The sequence below is a fragment of the Oryzias melastigma genome, linkage group LG13 (genome assembly GCF_002922805.2).
Source record: "Oryzias melastigma strain HK-1 linkage group LG13, ASM292280v2, whole genome shotgun sequence".
Classification (NCBI taxonomy): domain Eukaryota; kingdom Metazoa; phylum Chordata; class Actinopteri; order Beloniformes; family Adrianichthyidae; genus Oryzias; species Oryzias melastigma.
This window is the reverse complement of record NC_050524.1, coordinates 30,695,202-30,718,852: the sequence shown is the minus strand read 5'-3', so window position 1 is coordinate 30,718,852 and position 23,651 is coordinate 30,695,202. Positions and strand designations below refer to the sequence as shown.

Genomic DNA, 23,651 nt, shown 5'->3' with positions numbered 1-23,651 from the left:
AAATGGAGCAATAAAAAACGAATTTCTTAGCCTTCAAATTATATTTGGTGGTCAATCACCTCAAAAATCTGAAATGAAATTAATCAGTAACAAAAATTGGAAAAACTTTATTAAAGCTTGTAAAAGCTTTAAAATCTTTGAGGAAGACAAATAATTTTGTCTTATGTACGCCCAGGACTTTTATTTTTTATTTTTATTTAGACTGCTTGTTTTCCCTCTATTCTTATTTATTTATAATTATTTTACTTGACTTTTTCCACTTTTTGAGTGTGTGTAATTTGGATTCATCGTAATTTTGCACCCACATGTGACTGTTCCTTTGTGGTTCAGGTGCCTTATGTTTGTGGCTCCATTCTAAAAATTTGTCTGCCTTGAAGCTTTGTAAATTCAAAATAAAATAAAATTAAAAAAATAACACCACGGAACATTGACTAACTTTAATGTTCATTTTCACTTTACACCAAAAACATATCAATGTTTCAGCATGCATTTAGAAGCTGTTACACTATTAACAAAAACTCTCTTTTTGTCACTTTTTATCAGCCAAACTAAAATACTAACATTGTATTTGCTTGTTTATTAGTACTGTTTTGTTAAAATCAATCAACTTGAAAACAATATGATCTTGAGTTTTGTTCAGACATTTATCTTTCTTTGATTCAAAAAGAACCAAATTCAAGTGAAAGTCACCCTTAGAAAAAAGTCGTAGACTTAAAGTTTATTTTATTATTTTTGAGTATTTCCATAGCAGGTATACAAAAGACCAGGGGTCTGCACCCTGAGACTCCAGAGCTACATATGGCTTTTTGGCTTTCTGGTTAAAAGAAATTATAATAATAATAATTTTAATAAATTAATAAAAAGTAAGTAAGTAATAAAGTGCTATCTACCACAGAAAATCAATTTGATGTCAGTAGGCACAACCCAAATAACGTAGATTTTCTATTTTTGAACAGATTTATGGATTGAAAAATACGGTAAGGGTTGCTTAATTAGCTCTGATTTAATTTTGGTTTGTTAGATTTACAAATTATTGACTGACATGCACCACAAAGGGTAAAGTACACTTTTTTAAAAAAAATCACTGCTGACATTTTAACAGCGACAACAGCTACAACGACATTTGCTGCATTGAGGTAATCACATGTGACACACTGTGTTTTATTTTGAAAGGAAGTCATGTGAGACGCTGTCTTGAATAATGTCATATTTTGAAAAAAGTTTATTTTCTTTTTAAGTTTATTTTTTACTTATGCAAAAAAACATAATTTATAACTTTTTTATTTACAGTTATAACAGCGGCGTACCATCAGGGCCTTCAAAGTCTTTAGTGAAGGCCTAAAATTATCTGAAAAGAAGTATTTACATCGTAGAAAATATATATACATACACACACACACACATATTTGTCCAAAATATATTTTAGATCATTTCAACTGCTCTGTTAGCTTCTCTCGCAGCCCTATGCCCGGCTGTGTTCCAGTCCAACTGTTTTTTCTTTACACATAAAAGTTTCCAACCAATCAGATTTTAGCCCTCACTTGTTGCTAGGTTCATGGAAGTCTGCCTTACGCTCATACAGTCAGTGATTCCATCCTCACTTCCGGTTTTGCGGCGACTTTACATAAAAGCACTGCTGATTAAACACATTTATGTTGGTTCAGCTAATCAGAATTTGAGTTAGAGTCTCTGTAGCTTCTTGAGGGCGGAAGATGATAAAAGTGCACTGCTTTACTTTTACTTGTAGTACACTTTAATTTACCACGTTTTGCTAAGGGCAAAGACAGAAAAAAGGCAATTTTAATGTTTAAATTTTATTTACAAAAGGTTTATGATATCATATGAATACAAATGTTCACAAAAATACACAGACTCACTCTTACACACACAAACATATTTAAATTCTTGATCATAAAATAATACACTCATTCTGTACAGTGAACAGGTTAGAAATCCTGATGCTTGCACTCAATAACATCCACTCTTTAGATTTGCTTAATTCATAGGACAGAAAATCAGACCACAAGAAGATGAACATGACAGGAAAAATACAAGTAATGCAGCTGTTTTTAAATAAAGGCTTAAAAGATTTTAAGAAAATATTGAATATATTTGAAACAATAAATAAATCAGATATATCTGTGAAATGATACTTAGCAACAGCTCTAAGAATGAAACTTGACAAGTTTTACTTTGATAAAACAACAAGAGGATAAGATGGCATTTAGAGAAGTCGTTTTTTGATCATCTTTTACACCTGGAAAACCCCCAAATTGGAAAAGTTTGCAGTTGGAACAAGATAAACAAGCATCTTTAAACGATTAAGGAAGGACTTTTTGTACAATTTTCTCTAAATTTGTAGCGAAATTTGCAGCCGTGAATTCCAAATGTCAACATATCCGGATAAACGAGGAGCACTTTTAGGAGCTTGGTGCATCTGGGACTTGCTCTGCGTCGTCCTTGGTTTCTGAACACTCGGATGGGATGAAGCAGCCTGAGTCTCTGGGACAGTCGCTGTCTTCTTCCTGTAGACTGTTGGAGGATCTGTTCTCCTCTGTGTCCCTGGCATCATCGCCTGCAGCCACAAACCAAACAGAACACAGTCACATGATTAAGCATCAGCAAGTTTCTGCATGATTTTTTTCTGTGTACTCCTTCTTGATTAAAAAAAAAGAGCTGAAAATAACTGCTAGTATGATTTGACAGAGGGAGTTAATAAGGCCAAACTGATGGGGTGCAGGAGGCTGTGTCTGAGTTTCCTTCCAAACCCCTAAAATGCTTAGAAAACCATGCTAGCATCATATCACTTCATCTATCCATTTTAAAAGTTAAATGTTGAATGGTCTTCCTGACACGACATTTGGACAGGCACAAGCAGGGCACTGTTTTTTTACCTTTTATTTTTTGATTTGGTGGGTTGATAAAATCGATTTGAGTTTAATAGATCAATAATTGACCCATAAAAATAGAGATCAATCTAGCACATAAAGCAAAAGCCTGCTAGCTTGATGCTAACATTTAATGGAATTTCCCATAGGACGGCTAATGCTAACGCTCGGTTGTCTTTAACATCTCTATAAACCCACAGGCTTTAATTTTCCAAACTATTTTAGGGAAATATTTAAATAATTTGCAGTCTAAATCAGTTTTTGCTCATTCTTTCTTCTTCTTCTGCTAGATTAAGATGTAATGCTATAGCGTGAGCTCCATCTAGTGGCCAAACTGAAACGCCCTCCAGGAGAAGCAGAATAATTGTTAAAGCTTCTCCGTTTGAGAATACATGTAACACTGTATACATTTAACAATTTTATTATTTCACGAATACATTTGAAAGTGTTTTAGCTATATCGAATTAATATAAATATACTCAAAACATATGGTCGATTATTAATGTATTTTTAAGCAAATTTGTCTACATTTGTAAACTGTGTGAATCCAAAATTGAATTGAATGGAATTAAGAGTTGGAAAGAATCGGAAAAAAAAAAATATGAATTGAATTGATTCTGGAAAATATCATCGATACCCAGCCCTATCTGCTTCTTAAGTCTGTCTATTTGCCCATCTGTTAGTCCATCCTTCCTTACGTTGTCTTTTTTAAATTGTTGTACAGATTTTTTTGGCTGTTTGCTTTCGTAACTTTTATCTCTTTTGTTAATTTTGGAGTTATTGGGGAATATCACATTAAGGGGGGCAGTTACGCCTGTCCATGGAGTCAATCGACATGACTGTTTATCTCTGTTTTCTCTCTGAGATTGACTTCTAACCCCTCCCTGCTTTGGCCCCACCCCCACTAAGTGACAGCTGGGACAGAATCCAGCTCCCCATGTCCTTAAACAGGATAACGTGGATGCAAAAGTGCACCGAGGGTGACAATTATCTAAATAAAAACCCTATCTTTCTGCACATGCAGAATATGTAGTAAAAAAAACCCTTTCAAGATGATTTTCCACCAAGTCTGTCTTACTGTCCGTTTATTTTTCACTAATCCTCCTAACCACTAACCTAATTGAGTGCAGCTTGATTAAATTAGTGGCGCTTGTGTGTCAGCGAGTTCGGTCATGTCAGGCTGTTGCCATCTGTTGAACTGCGCTGCCTTCCCAAGCGGTAAAAAAAAAGCGTCGATGACCTCTTGTTTAGCTCTCCCTGAGTTTCACTCAGAGAAAAAAAAACTCCAACCTTTTATCGCTCATCTGTTTCACTTTCAGAGCGGTGCAGTAATTTAAGACACCAGATTACAGGAACACCTCCTGATCTGCTTTCTATCTAACTAACAGGAAGTCGGCGGTAAGCCTCTCACAGGATGTTGTGTTGCAACCAGGTAGCAGCTTTTACTTGCTCTTCAAACGTGAATAAAAAGTGTCCTCATGCACAGTTCATTTAAAGTACATTGAAAATTGTGTGTTTTTGTCTTTTGAGTGTTTTTTTCCCCCAATCTATTGATGAAAACGCTCCATTGATATGGAGGACTGGAAGGGACAAACTAAAAAAAATATTAGTTATTCAATAAATTTGTTATTAATTGTTTCAAATGGGCATTAAATGAATACAATTGGAAATCAATAAATAAATGTTTAAATATATCTGGTATTAAAATAGGCATTAAAAAGCACCTTTGTGTCAGGTTTTTCTGATGAAACCTGACATCTCCACATGGTGGCAGACTTTCTACGCAGCAGGAAGCGTCCTGTCTAAACACAGATGATGACTAAACTCAAAGCTGCTGCTGCCTGGAAGCTCAGAGAGCATTCCTTACACTAGAAAAGATCGCACGTCATTGCTATGAACCCGCATTCTTTCTAACTCGCAGGTGAGAAAAGAAGAATCATCTACAGGAATTGATTCTCGCTCTTTATTTTCCCCCATTTGTTTTCTTTGTGGTTTCAAGCTCAAAACCACAGAAAAACTGTTGTCATACCATTAAAAAAATAATTTTACCCTGCTATATTTACAGTTCAACTTTAACTGTTGAATCAGACTGGTACATTTGCAACTTTTCTGCAACGTGGGGAATGAATAATGATGCAGCACGGATGTCCTGCTACCAAGAAGACAGAATCGAAGAGCAAGAAACTGGTAGAAAATGTGACGCATGGAAAAACAAAATTCAATGACACCTCACTTAATTTCTTGTGTAAACGTAGATATTTCAAAAAAGACATTTCTACTCTGATTGTGTTTGTGTGCTACACCTGTCTGACCACAATCTGTCCCAGTTCACACACTAATGCTTCACTTAACCACGTTCTAAAACAAAGAGGAATATTTCAGATTCCTGAAAGATCTCTGTCAAGTACTTCAACATTTGCACACATTTACCTCCCTAACTGCCACTATTCCCATTGAAAAGGTGTTTTTGGAGTGTTTCTGGTGCCATAACAAATGAATTTATCCTCGTGATATCAAAAAGTTTAATTCAATTTAGTTAATCTTAAAATCTCACGATGCACCCTTGACTGATTCTACCTAATCTGGGGATAATAGATGGCTTAATGTGATGTTTTGTCAAGATGAGCTGGTTAAAAACAGGTTTCTATGTAGTCTAACAGAAGGTTGTTGCTCGGGACTCTCCTAACCTGCTGTGTAGTGGTATTCAGCAGCGGCGAGCAGCTTGTGTCTGTGCTCGGCGTCTTTGACGTTCAGCTCGATCAGGTGCTTCTCCTGCAGGTGCAGCAGATCTTCTACCGTCTGGTAGCCGTTCAGCAGCAGGGCGGATGCGTACTCCTGAAACCACCAAACAGAATCTTTTTAATTTACGGTCGAAATCTGGCCGACATTTCACCTAAATTAGATGAGAGGATCCTCTCACCTCCAGGTTTAAGCGCTCCAGCAGCTCCAGCAGCGTTGTGGGTCGAGGTCTTCTGCACAGCTTCTGAGGTCTGATCTTAGGCGCTTCCTCCTCTTCCTCCTTCTCCTCCAAGACATCCACATAGATGAACTTGAAGTTCCCCACTTTGTTGTTCAGCATGCCCGTCCAGATCCCCATTGGAGGCTTGCTGATGATGTTGATGATGTCACCCACCTGAGAAAAGACTAAGGATTACAATTGTGTTTGGGAAAATAAAAAAGCTAAAAACTACCTGAAGCTTACCTTCAGCTTGAGAGAGTCTGTGTCATAGGGGCTGGGAACAAAATCTGTGTGGACGCGAGCTCTGCCGCAGAACTGCCCGTGGTAGGAGCCATCCTCCTCCAGCTTCAGGCTGTCCCTCTGACCAGAGCCGTTAGACTCACTGGTCACACCACCTAAATCCACAAAGCCATCAAACACTGAGTTACCTCTCCACCTTTGCACCATGCTGAGGACATCAGGCGCCGACACTCACTGGACGAGCTCTGGCCGCTGTAAAGACTCTCTAAGGAGATGCTGGTCTTTGCAGAGTTCTTCTCGCCTGTCTGACCAGCTTCGTGCTCCGCCTCCGGGTCTTTGTCTGTGTCATCCCCCTGAAGAAAAACAAAAGTGAGAGAACTTCCTTTAGAACAGGGGGCTCAAACTCCAGTGAACTTGGTGAAGGATTAAATAAGCATTTCACTTCAGATTGTTTGTTTAATGCGTTAGCCTGTATTAGCTATGATGCTAGCGGCATTTTCCCACTCTCAGACACAAGTCTCCTTCGGACCTGCAAACCCTCAGCTGCGCCGGCAACCCCGCTGTCGGGCATTGCAAAAGCAACGGCTCGAAACAACAAGGTTCTGGACCATGAGCGCCGCCTCAGGAGGCAGAACATCTGCAACCTCCTCAGAAAGTTCTGTGGAGAAACTTGCATCACTTTGACTGGTACCACTCTCCGCGTTGAAGACCCAAGCTAACCTAACTGTCAATCATAGATCCAAGCCACACCTCTACCGCTCAGTCCACCTTTACTAGCCCCGCCCCCATTATGGGCTGAGAATGGAGTCAGCCTCCAACTGTCCTGTTTGGTTACCCTTTAAATAACTTTCAATATTTTACTCTCCATAAAAATATATTTTGTCAAAATTATACAAGTTAGAAATGAGCACAAGAAAACATCGGTCCATCAATAACAACAAAATAAAATGATCTGGAGGGTTGGATGTACTTATCCGGAGGGCCGGATCCGGCCCCCGGGCCTTGACTTGACATGCTTTAGAACAGGGGTCCCCCAACTTTGTCTTGTGAGGGTCACATAACTGTTTTCTTCACTTATGGGGAGCTCGGGTCAGTTTGTAGGTTAACAAAAGAAGTGTAAAAATAGCAGGAATGGCGTCTAAACTCAAACATTTAAAGTTTCACAGAAGACCACACATAACCAAATAGGAGCACAGACTGCAGAAGTGTTCAGGGGGCCGGATCCGGAAACAGATTATGAAAAAATTCATATCTTCTGATCTGTTTAAAACAACTTCACCACAGTTTTTTTTTTATCTCAAAGCAAAGCGATTAATCTAAATCATGCCTGTGACGGTGTCAGAATGGAGGATGTGGTTTAGTAAGCTATGAGAATGATAAGAGAAAAGCAGCTTTCGGTAATTCAGCCTGATAAGTGGCGCAGAGGCGTTTTAACACCGTGTGCAGTAAGAAGCCAACTTCTCATCTAAACATGGATGTAAGACTGAATAAAAAAGAGACTCACTGTCTCCTCTGAGAAGGACTTGGCGTGCTTTTTCCCCATTTTCCTTCGCATGGTCAGTGAAATCTCCTTCATCTTCTTCCCGAGTCCGGTCGACTTGTGAGGGTCTGGACTTTCACAGTCCTCTCTGAGCTGAGGACACAACATCCCAAAAACAGGAATGTCACAAACTTTGCCACAATTTTGAAACATTTTCCTGCAATTGTTGCTAAACCACAACTGTTGTCATATCAGTTCATTTACTGATATGACCTCTGATATACTGACCACTGATGTTCCATTGTCCTCTGGTTTTGCGTGTGAGGAGTGATGCCTGAGGCCCTCGAAGCGACCGAAGCTCGTAGAGCGCTGCAACACAAAGGATGTGGTTTTTACAGGAAGACCATATCTGTAGGTATAGTCTGACCCAGATGGCATCACAGGTAAAACGCTCTCTGTCAGAGTCTTTACTCAGACAAATGATACTTAATGATGTGGCCACTTTTAATTCTGGATATTCCACCCATGCTGTCCGTTTTTTCATAAACTAAAAGTCATCATAATCCCCCAAACCCCAATGATCCCCAAACAAAGCAGAGAAATAATTATAGACATAACTAATCCCTGGAAAACCTGATTAAATATGAGCTGCAGACTGAAACACACTGAGCTAATGCAGCAGCGACGGTTTCATTTGAAGGTCTAATGAAGAACACAGAAATATGAGGAGCTTATTTTTCATTAATAAAAAAACACTCTTGAAGGTCATTTTTCTAAATTCTGAAAAAATCTGAGAAACTCAGAAATGTAAAAGTTTCTCTCAGAGATTTCTCACCCACCTTAGGTTTGCTGCTTTTCTTGTCTGACACGTTGGATGCTGTCCTCTGTAACATTTTCAGTTTTAGCTTTATTCTGGGGTCTCAGCGCTCCGTCCGCTCCCTTCTGACACTGAAGTGTTAACTAACTTGAGGGCTGTCTGTCTGTCTGACGGGCTGACTGGCCCACTTCCTTACAAAACACAGGATGTGAGGCAAGTGACTTTGTGTCTCTGCTAGCAGTATCTCATCGAGAAGGGAAAAGTACAAATGCTTGGGTAGGCATTTTTCTGCTTTTCTCATCGAAAGACACTGAAAACCACATGCAGCAGCAGCTGTTTCTCTCCTTTCAAAATACCTTAGATCAGGGGTGTCAAACTCAATCGCACAAAGGGCCAAAATCAAAAACACACCTTAGGTCGCAGGCCATACAGGATAAACATTTGTTGAACACTCTAAAACTACATTTTTAAAACTTTAAAACTGTAACTTTTTAACATAACTATGAACTAGATATATAGCATTACCTGTGATAGTGTGAATGCTGTAAGCTGAATTTGGCTGCTGAAGATGCTAGTGCTGATAGCTGAAGATGCTGAAATTGATAGCTAAAATAGGCTGAAGCTGATAGCTGAAAACTCTAAGCTTATAGCCAGCTAAAATATTATCTAAATGCCAAATGAACCTAACAAACTGAAAAAAAAACTTAGGTTAGCCAAAACAGCTAGCATGTAGCTGATAAAATAGCCTAACAGTCTAAAAACTTTTTAAAAAGCCTAAATTAGTGAGAACAGCTAGCATGTAAATATTAGCCTAACTCCAAAACAGTCTAAAAAAACTTTTAAAATAGCCTAAATTAGCTAAAACAGCTAGCATGTAGCTGAAATATTAGCTAAACTCCAAAATAGCCTAAAAAAATCTTAGTAAATACCAAAATTGTCCAAAAAGCTAGCAGAATGTCCATTTTTAAAATTTTAAAACCGTAACTTTTTAACATAAATATGAATAATATAAAGGCAGGAATATTATTCTAGAATAAATCAATTTAAACTTTCAATATTTTACCCTCAAAAAAATAATATTTTGTTAAAATTAAACAAGTTAGAAATGGGTGCAAAAAAAAGACATTAGTTCATTAATAGAAATAAAATAAAATGGTCTGGAGGGCTGGATATAATTTTCCTTGACTTTGACACATGTGCCTTAGAACTTTGTGAGGACGAGTGGGTGTCAAAAGTGGCTTCTTTATTTTCATTTCTTGTGTCGGTCTCAGAGGCTCCTGTGTCCTCATGTGTGTTACAAAGTCTGACCAGCACGTGGCTGTTTGACTCATCTGGAATGAAGAACCACAAAATGAAACAAAACTTCCCATTGCAGAACAAAAAGGAACTTGGTTATGGTAAATGATGCTGGAGTAATTATTCATTTCTTAATGTGGGGAGGCTTCTGTTGAGGAAGTGCTGACGTATGGCAGAGGAACAGAAGTGGTAACTTTGTTGTGTTGAAACACTGTCCACTTTCTAACTCAATAATTCACTGTTAAGCCATCCGGCAGTCCGCCTTCCTCCATTCAGATCCTATAACACGGGCCACACAGATTTTCTTTACTCATTCCCACGCCAATGTTTTTTAATCTCCCACAGTCAGTCACGTGGGGATTTGCTTCTGTGTTTACATTACAGCTGGTTTCATTTGGTCACTTGTACAAAAGAAGTTCAACAGAGGAAAAAAAAATCGCTGCCTAATCCCACTGTCTGCAATCAGCCACAAACTCATGTCAACCCAGATTAAGGTTTCTAATCTACGACACGAGAGACTCTTGGCTCCCTGTGGAGGCAGTTGTTCATCTTAAGGGGAAATTGAAACAATAAGGGTGTATTCAGCCTGGAAAAGTCAGTTGATCCGGACCGAGTCCACTTAATTTGGTCCGGATCGAGTCCTAAAGCGAGTCCTGAAGTCTGTATTTTGACTACCTTTAACTAGAGATTTCTATTTTGAACTACAGACTGTAAACAACACCATGTGATCAAAGACCTCTTCAGTCATTGGTCAGGAATTATTGGGGCGGGCAAAGCAACAAGAAAGAAAATCATAGAAGTCCTGCGCTTTGCAATCCTTGTCGAGGTAGTTCAGTAATTCAAACTTTTGGCAGACCAATTTTTAACTTCTGTATCAACACTTTTTACTGCTTCTTTGGTGCGTCAGAGCCATGCAACAAGACAGTTAGTGAGGAGAAGATGACTAACACCAGGTTCACACCGCATGCGGAATCTGCTTCACCTCTAGATCACACCAGACTTGTATTTTTTTGCGGCGGTCAGCAGGCACTTCTGCTAAGCTGTGGTTATTTAGAGCTTCTACAATTAATGTGACATTGTCTATCTTGACTTGTCGCCAACTGCTCTCTGCCTCTCTCTCAATGATTGTGTTTGTAGACATCCAAAACCACAACCTCTGCTGCGTAGTCGACCCTCTACATTGATCTGTGTTTTTTCAGTCATGTGACTCCTCCTGTTCGTCACAAAAACTCTGACAACTTAAGATGCTTGTATGAAACTTTTTTTTCCGAAGGAGCTGCGGGAATTTCCCAGGATGGGTTGAAGATCAATCCAGCCCATCCACTACGCACGCTCGCATTAAGAAATGGCATCAGCTGACTCAGAAGCAGCTCGAAAATATCCCGATAATCGCAGAGGATGATTATCATCCAGAAAAGGTGTTTATTGTGAATGAAACCGGATATCCTCTCGCACTTATTTGATGAAGGAGGAAGCATGCGCTTTTTAAGGCACAGAGAGAGAGTGACAGTCCTCATGTAATGTACAGTCTTTTGTTCTGGATAAAAAAGCTCTTTATGTTGAGCAATACTCCAATGTTTTTTAGTAAATGTTTACAAAGCATGATCAGAAGTATGGATCGGTAATGGACATTCTTCAGCCGCGGGGGATGGAGTGCGAGACGGAGGGGTTCTCCATATTCTGCGTATTGGCCAAGGTCTCCGTTTCCTAACCCCCGCGAATAGGGGGAACACTCTCTTTTCATCTCTACAGTCTGTTTAGATAAAAAAAAATAGGATCACATTTGTCAGTAGCTGTATTTTATTGTGAAAAATTGGTTATATTTTGAAAATGTGTCTTGGCGTAACTTCCTGCTAGGATTGACGCAAATTAGAAAAAATAGACCAGACGCCGAAACAATCGCTGCAACGCGAAGGACTGCAGCGCTTCGCGTCTGGTGTGAACTACACCATAGGTTAACAAGGCCGCGGGAAGGAAGCGGCCTCCGTTCTGCGCCGCTTTGCAGCGCTTCTGCGTGCGGTGTGAACTTGGCATAAGAACTCTGATAAGTGTTAATGACACATAGATTGTTGGGAACGCAATGTGAGAAGCAATGTGTTTCATGTTGAAAGTTATTTTAATGAGCCAGCATCCATCCGACCACATTTCAATGAGCCGCTGTCTCACCACTACTCTGTTTACATCCCATAATGCCCGGCAACGGTGGCCATTTTGATTCAGTTGTTCCACTCTGAGCAAAGAGTCTATTCAGACTGAGAAAACTCTGAGTGAACCGGAGCTCAGTCCGATTGGAAACAAACCAAGACCACCTCGAAAAATGGGTCAGAGAGCGATCCTGGTCCTGAACCAGGATCCACTTGGGTTTACTCAGACTGAAAATTTGTTCCAGTTTTGAATTCTGGTTCACTTTGATAATACTCCCTAAGATTTCTGTTCTATGTTGATATTCTTTTTAGATTGTAAAAAAAAAAAAATGATTTTCAGTTAAAAAAAACACTCCACAGTGAACTTGCTTTAGAGAAAGACCTGATATATATATATATATATATTAGAAAAAAGAGTTAAACCTGAATAAATCCAGGTCATGTGGTGGTCGGGGGTGCTAGATTTAGTAATCAGGAAGAGAACAGAACATCCCCAGGTAGAGCAAGCCGCCCACACATTTAAGCAACAATAGATTGTCACATTCTTTAGGATCCAGTGACCTAGAACTCACTGACTTTGTAATCTCCAGCCGGATCATTCTTTTCATCTTCGACTCTTTTCTGTTTTTCGTCTTAAGCTTTAACAACTGCTCTGTGTGGCACATGGCGTCTGCTGGCCGCCCTCGCCATGAGACAAGTGTCTGGGGCTTACAAAGAAAATTTCCTGCCCCTGACTTAAGATTCAAATGTGAACACAATCCTCAACACACAATTTAGACAGAAACACGACGAAGGACGCTTTCATCAGATCATGTCGTCCCCACTGACCCCTGACCTTGAAATCATCTGTTTGGTGTGGGATTAAATAAAGAACCGGAGGATTCTGACCGGGTCTTGAAGTAAACTCTGAGGCTGTTTCTGCAAACCATTAACCATTACGGTGGTAAAACCTGAACACACTTACGTTTGGTTCTGACAGATCCACTTGGGTGGCTGATCGTGGCACCTTAGGGGGTAACTGGGGTTCCCGGTCCCGCTTCAAGCTGCCGTCCTGGATGATTGCCGCCTGCTGGCTCCCTTTCCACTCTTTGCTCTGCAATGTGCTAAACTCGTGGGAGTAGGCGCGGTACTCTGTGAGCGGCCGGCGGCAGGTGTGCTGGATGGTGCTCCACGCAGGGCTGCTGTCGCCCGGGTTGCTCCAGCGCTGGTGATGGGTGGGCGTGGCTCCACCAGGTAGACTGACCATGTCGGCGTAGCGGCCTGGGGTTGTGTTTTCTTGCGAGGGAAGGGTGGAGGATTTGCCGAGGTACAGCCGCTTGTCAGGCCTGGAGGGGTATGGCACATCCAAAAACTGGGGTCCCAAAGGTGGGCTCAGCGTGCCCGATGGAGAGTGAACTGATGCAGAAGTTAGGAAAGAGAAGACAAATGTCACAAAAGGTAAAGCGATGAAGGCAGTAGTGTTCATTTATGACGTGATTTAATAAATAGTGTTTCTTTTGTGGAGCAGAAAGCAGATGTTTCCATTGAGAAACGGCTCTAAAGGTTTATTCACACATGTTTCTGTGACAGAGAACACCGAGGACCCAGATACAGGAAACTCAGTTTCTACAAAAGGCTGTAATAACCAAACACCTGAAGCAGAACACACACAGGAAACCAACAAAACATTCCAAGTATCACAGTGATGGCTACCTAAAAACCTAAATTACTAAAAGACAGCAGCACCAAATCAGGAGAACAGCAACCTGCAACACCAAAACACTCAGGGTAAGTGTCTTGTCCTCTTACGAGTCGATACGTATCTCGATACCAGGGGCGGACCTACCATTAGGCAAAAGTACACTCTGGGGCCCCAAGTTGAACCCTAAAAAAAGTGTCTAAAATAAATTTTATATCCTTTATTATTTAACGCTGTCACTGAAAAAAAAAAAAAAAAAAAAAAAAAACACCCCAAATCACTGATCATGTAAAAGTAGACCACAATGCATTATGGTTAAACAATTTTTGCAATAAAAACGTGTTTAAATGTACTTTTTTAATAAACCATCCACATTTTCATCATCGGAACACAATAGTCATCGTAAAATGTTTGTACTGATTAGATTTTTACTTTGCAAAATCGGTGACGTCATATCCACTATTAACAAAAGAAAAGTAGTGAGGATTGTGTCCGAACTTCTTTTAAAATCCAGGGCACTGTATAATTCTGCACTAAACCCAAGTTAGCAAGCAGAGAATTCAATGTTACCACATCGGGTAGTTCTTATTCTGATATTGCAGGTAAAAACTGCTTTTGGCGGGTTTGGGATCGGTTTGGTGGTTTTTAGTTCATTATTTATATGTTTTAACCAAGAACGTACGGTCAGAGGAGGCAGGTGATGCAGAAGTCATTAGATGTGTTGACCACTAATAGTAAAAAATGTCCACTAATATGTTCCATAAATTCAATTTATACATTTGATTGTATTCATTTTAGTAATTTTATCCTCAAAATAGCTGTATTTTGCATATATCCAGTTAAATTTCAGTGTTGCGATGTCTGCTGTGAGGGGCCCCTAAAATGTTGAGTCTGTCACTCCTCGATACATGGTTCACAAATCAATACATTAAAGATTCAACAAAGTTTGAGGCAATACAATACAGTCTAATTCTTTTACTAAAAAGAATACTATAGCGATATTCTTTCAAATATTGTAGATCAGGGGTGTCAAACTCGCACAGGGGGCCAAAATCCAAAACACAGGGTACATTTATTTATTGAAGTTACTAAAACTAAAATCATAAAACTTTAACATATTGATCATTAATATGATCTTAACATGCAGCATGGACCTAGTAACATCAGAACGACTGACGCATTTGTGTCTAACTTTGCACATATAGTTTCTAGGATCAGCAAATCTCAGCACAAATGAGGAGCATTTTATATTTGATCTGGTCGACGCGTAAACAGTTGTCTTATCAGAGGCTTAATCCACACCAACAGGCAGTGAGTGTCCATCTGTTATATTTCTGGTGTCAGATCTATTCTGGGATGTCACATGTAGGAATGACAGAGATGTCCTGAAAAAAAATCATTCAAAAAAAAAAAAAAAAAAGATTGAAGGAAATACTGGACCAGCAAGCTCAGTACCTGCAAAGAACCCAGAATGCATTGCAGGAGGGCTCTTTTAGAACAATGCAGCAGGAAAGAAGTGGGTGTAGAAGTAGTACAGAGAGAGTGTGAAAGGAGCTTAGGGTAATTTTACATCCTAAGCTGCATTAGAAAAAGGAGAACAGGAAATGATTCTTTTCATGACACATGAGTCATGTCAAAAAACATGGTATAAAAGTTGTAATGTAAAAAAAAAACCTGATGTAGAAGTTTTTACCTCTTGGGTTGTGACTTTTCTTTGAGACATCTTTCCCGCTCCTTCCACCTGTTTTTTTCCCCGTCTTATGGTGTCTTTTAACGGTAGCTTTGGACTCTGTTATCACTCCGTTTGTAGGGACACTCTGAAAAACATAAAATAAAGAGATGCATCCTATTAGTCATCGTGCCTTTGCGGGAATGTTGAGTCATCCTGTCCGTCCTTGACCGACCCCTAAACGATTAAAAATGAAATGTGGTACGCCAACGACAAACAAATCACATTTGTGTGTCTTTGTCTGCTTTAAATCCTGTGGAGAGACAATTATGAAATGATGTGTTAAAAAAATGAGTTAAATTTGATGAATGACATACCATCTGGTTGTTTCCATGCTCAATACTTTATTTAGAGATAAGAAAATACTTTCAATGAATTGCTATGATTAAAATGTTTGAAAAAAACATCAAGATTACAGCAGAACATTGTGTAAATGTAACACAAGGACAAATAAAATGTAAGATTCTTCTCTGCAACATGTCGACCTTGAAAAACTTGTTTGTATCTATTTTCATTAGCGCCATGTTTGAAAGGGACATGCTTTTGTGGAATGAGCAGCATAGCTGGGTATGTGGGAGGTGCTAAATCATTGACCGTAGGAGAACTAAGTGACTCCTCCCCCCCACGTTTCAAACAGGAAGTACTCCTTGCTGGTTCCAAAAAGCCAGAATCCCATAGACTTCTATTGAGAAATACATTTCTATCTCTGTCATCATTTTTGTCAGAATCACTGTTCCTGCTCTACTACCTTCCTTTTAACATGTTCTTGCTGATTCTATTTTTTCTATTATTCTAAAAATATTTCCCTAAATGAGTTTTGTGAGTTTATAAAGATGTTCATTTAGTCAGCAATGTATGTTTAGGTCAACTAAGTGTTAGCATTAGCCGTCCTATGGGAAATTCCATTAAACATTAGCATCAAGCTAGCAGGTCCTTCTGCTGTGGTTACTACAGTGCAGTCATGCTACGTAGCATTGGTTCAAATCCTGTCTTTACAGTCTGACAACACAGAGCCAGGTTTATTGGAAAGTAGAGATAGAGCGGATGAGATAGCCTTCCAGTAATCCTGGCCTCAACCTGACTGATCTCTGACAGTGTCAGGTTGAGCACAGTGGGGTTAATCACACAATCAAGTTGGGTGACTTGCGACAAATTCTGGTTGAAGACAAAGATGCCACACCACAGCAGTGTGACCAGACCTGTGACCAGAATGAGGAAGTGGCAGAGGGTTGGGATGTTTTTTAACCAATTTAACCTGAGAGTGTGATCTCAGGACATCCACAAAGTTTCTCCAGCATTAGTGTTACACTTATCATTTTTCTCCACTATAATTTAAGACACTAATCATTTTAAACACTGGAGAATGTTACTTTATGGATGCTAAAACCCAAGAAACTTGTGTTTGTAAAAGCATGCTGCTGAAAAATAAAACTTCCACTAATTAATTGGAACTGTGATGAAACTGAATTCATCAAATGCTGCAACACTGACGAGCGTTAAGCTGATGCGGTAAGTCATCTAAATATAGTTCCAGTCCTTTCTAGTTGCATAATTTATTAAACCTAACAAAGCTGTTGTCATCTGTGATATTTTTGCACCCAGGCACATGGCACCGACGTGTGTGTTTGCATCACCAGAACACGTTTCTGTTGAAGATGATTTTCTGATGGAAAGCAATGAGGTCAACGACAGGAAGACTTTTTTTCTTACCTGAGTCAAAAGTTGCTTCTCTTTCTTCTTGGTCCCTGAGTGATTGGTTCCTTTTCCTCCTTTTGTTTCTGTTCTGTGTTTTGTCCTCCGCACCTCTGCAATTATAAAATCTATTTACTGTTCGGGGATTCATAGAAATGACAAATGAGTGAAATAAGAAATCCTTAAAATATAAAAATGTGACATATTTTTACTTGTTATAAACTCACTCTGATGAATAACTGTCACCTTTGCAAAAATACTTTTTTTAAAACTGAATTTATGCCAGGAATATAGATTTTTCTTTGTTCCATCAGAATCTGGATTTTTTTTTAAATCTTTGAATTTTAATTCGGAATTTTTTTAACTTTTAAATTTTCATTCTGAATTCAATTATTTAATTTGTCCCAAAAAAAAACAACTATATGTTGCAGTTAAATTAGCTCAAATTTAATTTTAGTTAGAGTTACAGATTTTTGGCTGAGATCCAATAATGATAAATTAAACTGTGTATAGTTTTTTTTCTTTAATTCTCTTAAGACATCACTCTACCAACTATTTGCCTCTTTGGCGTGATCCTAATTTAACTGCAACATATTGTTTTTTTAGGACCATTTAAAATAATTGAATTTTGTTCAATAAAAGAAAACCTTTAAACCTTAAATTCCAGTGTGCCTTAAGTTTGATTTCTGGTTTTGCTTTCTGTGGTTCCAAAATCTGTCAAATTTTTCAACTTTGGTAAACTTTGAACTTAAATCGCTTGATAGATTGCAGGGGCATTATGGGAATTGTCGTCAGGAACCTAAACTGTTTGTTTAAATGAGTAAATAAAGTTCGACTTATCTGACTGTTTCGTTTTGCTAGATTCGGTGTTTAGTCCAAAAAAATACTTTATATTTAAAATGAAAAGCATGTTATGATTCTTCAACCAGACAGCCACAGAAGAGGGCTAAAAGAGCCACATATGGCTCCAGAGCCACAGGTTGAAACCCCGTGTTCTAGTGAGACAGAAAAAGCTAGTATCAATTTTTTTAGTTGAATTTCGAGGGGCACCAAGCTTGGTACTCTTGCAAATTTCTGGGCCATTGAAAATTAAGTGTTCTAAAAAAATTCAAAATGAAAATTCAAAGTTTTAAAAAAACAGAACAGAAAAACTTACATAAATTAAGAAAAAAAATCTGCAAAACTTGATTTTGATTTTGTCACTTGTAAATAAATAATCTGTTAATGGTGAAATACTCCAGAACAGAGATGCTGTCTGACTTTAGGTTTCTAAAAATGTGATTTTATTTCAAAACGTTAGTTTTCCCTTTTATAGAATCAAAGTCCGGCTGTTTTTCAAAGCTTTATCTGCAAACAATCAGACTCTGCAGTGAGCAAAAATAAAGAGTGGCATAGTCTCCAGATGAGCTTAACCTACTTATTTCCTTTTTACCTTCATTGTGCTTGTTGGTGACGTGAGCTAAATCTTCTTGGCTTTTGGCCGGCTGCCACACCGCAGTATTACAGACGGGGTTATCTGTGGTGGATGGGGACGAACGCAGTAGATTTAATGTGAAAAGTCAGGGTTAACAGAGGCCACAGTCAAACCAGCCTGATTTATTTGTGAGCCAGCACAGCAAAGGCCACTCGGCTACTAGTGGGGTTTCTAAATTTAAATCAAAAACACAAATATTCTTTTGAGCAGCTTAGCAAAATTGACTGGTTTAGTAAGGCATGGTACCAGGAAAAAAGATTGTGATTTAAAACTGGAATTACATCAAATTTCTTACCCAGTGTTTCATTATCTGATGCAGATTTGGAAATGTGTGTTCTGAAAGCAAAAAGAAGTCACGTTATTATTGAATGGAAAGTGGCGTGTTCTTCCTTAAAGGCTCAAACCGTTTTACACTCACAGTCCTTTTCATCCATTCACACAATGAAAAAAAGTTTGTATAACTCGATTTAGGACGTGTGTCTATATATAAAAATCAGAATTGGGCATCTTCTGGAGTAAAGGTGTTAGAGCAACTGGGAACTTGAATCCGCTTAGTTCAACTGTCCCAAAGCCCCATAATCTGCCTCCTGCTGGCCCATCAGTCTGCACAGCCATTCTTCTCAACAAAGAAAAAAAATATCTCTTACAATCATTCATTTATTTTCTGTTTAATGGATGTCATATTGGGAGAGCCATAACTCTGTCTAATATGTTGCAGGATGCATTTAAAAAATGAAACCAAAAAAAGTTCGAATGGAATTATAATTTCTAATTTGCATGCAACAAGAGAGCCAGAGATGTTTACATCCTAAATCCTTGACAAGATAATGTTGTTTTTAATATAATTTCATTGTGGGTATAAATTTGAATGACCTTAATCATCGTCCAGATTTACTTGGAGCTTAAATAGCATAAAGTGCACCCGCACAAAGACGACATGAATGCAACTTTTCTCCGAGCCTACCTTCTCTTCTTCTTGTTGGAGTTGGTTGTGTGAGGCTGGTCCTGGAGGAAGACAAAGCTCCTTAGCACGAAACTATCAGCTTTGTACAGTTTAAACTCCTATGTCAAATAAAATGTTGTTGACAGAGTTCACTTTGGGGGCATAAAGAACATTTAATTTATATTTCCAGCTTGAATGAAATATTTGAACAAGTTTGAACAAAGGAGCAGCTGTCAGGCAGATTTGTTCATCATTTCATAATCAGCTTTGTTTTCCAGGAACAATCTGCATGATGAGAGGACAAATGCAAGCGCTGACCCTCACGCAACCCTGCTTGCATGACTTTACCAATTTACTGACGGTGCAAAGGGACACTCACTGTGGAGACGCAGCGTCCGGAGCCTCTCCACTTTGTGTTGTCCTCCAGCAGAACGGCGGGGCTGCAGGAGCGGCTGCAGGAGCGGCTGGACGAGCGGCTGGGGATGGGTGGAGGTGGGCCATCGCCGGAGCTCTGCACCGCCTCATACAGGCTGTCCATGGAGCCCTCCTGATGGCAGATGGAAAGAGACAAAGGGCGTAAGAAGGGAGATCCTGTCAGAGGGAATGATGTGGGGACAGATTTGGTGATTAAAGACCACAAAAACAGCTCGACTGCACTGGGGAATGAATACACAAACAGGCGCATCAAAAAATCTGTAAAAAAAAAAGTCCAGAGTGAATTTAAAGCTTTTTAATACTTTTTTAATTTTTTTTTTAATTGTTAGCCAATAACTCATAAATAAATCTAAATAAGTAAATTGCTTCAGGTTCAATAAATACATGAATTGAACAATAGGGTGCAGAGATGCACCATGAATAGTAAATTTCACAATGAATAGTAAGTGGACCCCAGCAATCCATTGATGTTGTTACGACCCTGATGGCAGATTAAATCTGAATGTGATGACAACACACACACACACACACATACATATGCCAGTTTTCATTTTATTTAATCCACAAAATCCATGAAATGGCACATTAATCTTTCCTTCATAGTAAAAAAACGCAAAGCATGTGAGTCAGAGCCATGAGGATTTGACAGCCGCGGCTGTCATGTCGCATCAAAGCCCTTTAAATTTGCTTCTCAGCGATAGAAAGGATTCCTCAGAGAAGATTTCATCATGGATTAATTTTGTTTGGCTCGTTTCAGTTCCTTCGAGGAACAAACAATCAGCATCTCGGTGGCGTGTTGTTGTTGTGAGATGTGGCAGTTTTTAGGCATGTCCAATGTGCAAAAATTCCAATAATTTTTTGATCTATTGTAAAAGCGTTCCAAGCAAATTCAGCATTATGATCATGCTGATTTTAACCAAATGAAAAAAAAAAAAACTGTTGTTTTCTAGGACATAGTTTCTGCAGATAAACATTCACCCCTGAGTTGTGGTTAGGATTGTTGGCACAGAGCAACCCCACCCCCTCTTCCCATCCCCCATCTGTTTCCATACTCTTCCGCTATCTTACAGCCCAATAACATTAGCGGCGCAACAAAAATGGTAAGCAGTATTAAAGCTATCAGTTTGATCCAGATTCCAGCTCAGACGAGGAAAACAAAGACGTTCATGGATCTATTTGTCTAATGCATCAGAATGTAGTGGAGCAGAAAGTTTGTGGCCTTCTGATTGTAACTTCTATGTCCCAACTACAAGCTTTTTATATCTGCATTTTTTCTAATCAATTAACGATTTTTAGTAAGGAAAAACTCAATTTTTAACCTAATTTTCTTTATACATTGCCCTCCATCATGAGAAAAATGCTACAAGAACAGATCAAAACACAGTTTTCACTGGAGTGGGTCTTAACATCCTGACACCCACGAGAGAAAGCTGTTTTGGAAATGTGTTGTTTTCATTTTATCTGGACTTGGACAGTTTGAAAAGCAGTCTCACGTGTGGAGATGAGACGATCAGTGTGCTCCTATGATCTACTGTATATTCTGAAAGAGTGCTGCAAACAGAGTTAGCAGCAAACATGTTCTTTTTTAAAATAGTTTTTCTTTTATTAATCCGACTTCATCAACCAGCATTGGATTAAACAACTAAAATATGAAAAACTGAACATAAATAAATTAGATAAAACTCTCTTTATACAATATCAAGTCTTATTTTTTAACATTTACTAATGTTTCATGTAATATTTTTGTTTTTATAGAAAAAAAACAATTTTTTTTTTTTTTATCTTTTGCTTTTTATTTTAACTGACTCCTTGTTTTTGAGTCTCCCATATAGTTCCCTTTGAGCACAGACATTTTATTTAATTAGAAGATAAATATGAAAGCAGAGATTCACTCACACTCCAAAGACCAGACAAATAAAAATCTCTCATTTTTCACAACAAGACTCAACATGTGGTCAACTCTCACAGTTAAAAACCAGGAAGTTGTGAGAAAGTCTTACCAGTGAGAAGCAGAAGAGGTTCATGTTGGCAGAGAGGGTCTCCTGTGCGTCGCGGAGCGTCAGATGGAGCAGAAAGAGCGGCTGACAGACAGCCAGAGGCTGAGCGACACAACAGCTCAGAGAGAGCGCAGCTCAGGTCGCCTGCTGTCTTCACAGATTAATACCACAGTGAAATCCCTGCACTAATCCAATAGATGGACCACCATTACTCTATCAGACCGGGCAGGACTCATTTGTTAACAACAAGCCCACCACAAGGGGGTTCAACGCAAAATCCTTTCTCTATTTTCTATTTTTAGCTATAGGTAAAGTTGGTTTTACTGTTTAAATGTGCTTCGCCTCATTGGCAGAGCATTCAAAAAGAATGAAACATCACAATAGGCTTGTATGCTGTACTAGTTTTGAATATATATATATGTTTTAAGAAAAATAATTCATTTTCTAAACCCTTTGTCTCTTTTGGGGTCATGGGGGTACCGAAGCCTTACCTGGCCACTCATGGGGGGAGGTACACCCTGGACAGGTGGCCAGTCTGTTGTAGGGCCACAATCACACCCATACACTCTCACATTCACACCTAGAGACAATTTAGAGTAACCAGTCAACCTATGAAGCATGATTTTGGTCAGCAGGAAGTAGCTCTAGTCCCCAGAGAAAACTCATTCATGCACAGGGAGAACATGGAAACTCCACACAGAAAGGTCCCTCATTGATGATTGTGATCCCAGCTGGGACTTGAACCAGAGGCCTTCTTTTTTTTTTTTAATTTAACATTTCAAAGACACAGTACAAAAAATAGCATTATAAAAAATACTGGACAACAACATATTATAATTCTAAATAAAAGTCATGGTTATGAAATTCTTAACTGTTGAAAACAGGAATGTGAATAACATACATTTTTAACATGTTTTAAATAAAGAGCAACCTTATAAAGAATTCACTGATACAGATACAAAAAAATGAAAATAAATAAATCAAAGAGAACAAAAAATAAATAAAAAGGGAATAGAAAACATGAGAGTTAAATTAAGTAACTAGTCCTAAGGATGTATAGATGCTAAACGTTTTTTGAGCTTTTGTATTCTTTGAAGCAGAAATCAATCTTAGGTATTGCTGCAATTCCAGTTTTAGAAAGAAAAACTCATTTTTTTTTATTTACTTTTGTTATCAGGGGCCTTCTTGCTGAGCGGTAAGATCGCTAACAACTCGGCCACCTAGCAGCCCAAAAACAAATAAAAGTACATTTTAAAATAAGAAAAATAATTCTTTGTGCATATTTTTAAAAATTCTAAAGTCGACCCTAAAAGTTGATCTTATAAACAAAGACACACAAATGTATTCTGGGAAAAAATTATGCTAAAAAAGTCCCTGTTTGGTGGTGTGAGGTGAAGGGCATACATTCAATGTTCTGCTTACCAAAGACCAAAATTCATGGGGGTGCTTTTGCAATACCGCACCCAGTGCCGCATCCCGAGTGTTGCAAACCCTTGATTTTACGAACAACCAGCATGCCAAAAAACGACGAGTTGGGGACACCCAAAATGTCAAAAAGTGACGTCTTGGGGATGAGAATGTGCTGACCCTAAACCAGGGGTCTTCAACCTGCAGCTCCAGAGCCACATGAGGCTCTTTTATCTCTCTACGGTGGCTCTTTGGCCAAACATTAAATAAGTCATGGAGACTGCTGACATGTCGACCGTCTGACTCAGTAGCTCCCTGCTAATGGATGTCTAACCAAAACTATCTAAAGAAAACAAATAAACAAAGCCCACAAACTAAGACTACTAAGGTCCAACCCCAAACTCAAATAACAAAACCCAGCAGTGTAAGACTGCTGAGAACAAAGAGGGGAAAAAGAAAAAAAAGTATAAAA

At 38.8% G+C, this 23,651-nt stretch overlaps 1 protein-coding gene across 1 annotated transcript; it reads right to left on the bottom strand.

Annotated features, from left to right (window-relative positions):
• Positions 1–1,798: 1,798 nt before the first annotated feature.
• Positions 1,799–22,024, bottom strand: samsn1a (SAM domain, SH3 domain and nuclear localisation signals 1a). Its single transcript, XM_036214970.1, has 16 exons — positions 21,776–22,024; positions 19,720–19,887; positions 19,362–19,402; positions 18,693–18,733; positions 18,356–18,439; positions 16,942–17,036; positions 15,196–15,319; positions 12,758–13,219; positions 8,407–8,489; positions 7,856–7,936; positions 7,592–7,720; positions 6,323–6,440; positions 6,091–6,242; positions 5,809–6,021; positions 5,576–5,723; positions 1,799–2,575 (listed from the first exon to the last, which is right to left on the bottom strand). The coding sequence occupies exons 1-16, from the start codon at positions 21,797–21,799 to the stop codon at positions 2,421–2,423; spliced, it is 2,118 nt and encodes a 705-aa protein (XP_036070863.1). The 5' UTR covers positions 21,800–22,024; the 3' UTR covers positions 1,799–2,420.
• Positions 22,025–23,651: the final 1,627 nt, after the last annotated feature.

Coding starts and splice junctions, on each gene's coding strand:
- samsn1a (XM_036214970.1), bottom strand. CDS start 21,799: ATGAACCTCTTCTGCTTCTCACTG. Junction 8,490..12,757: donor CAGGTTTTACCACCGTAATG/GTTAATGGTTTG, acceptor GGACGGAGCGCT/GAGACCCCAGAATAAAGCTA. Junction 2,576..5,575: donor TGAATACCACTACACAGCAG/GTTAGGAGAGTC, acceptor TTGTGGCTGCAG/GCGATGATGCCAGGGACACA.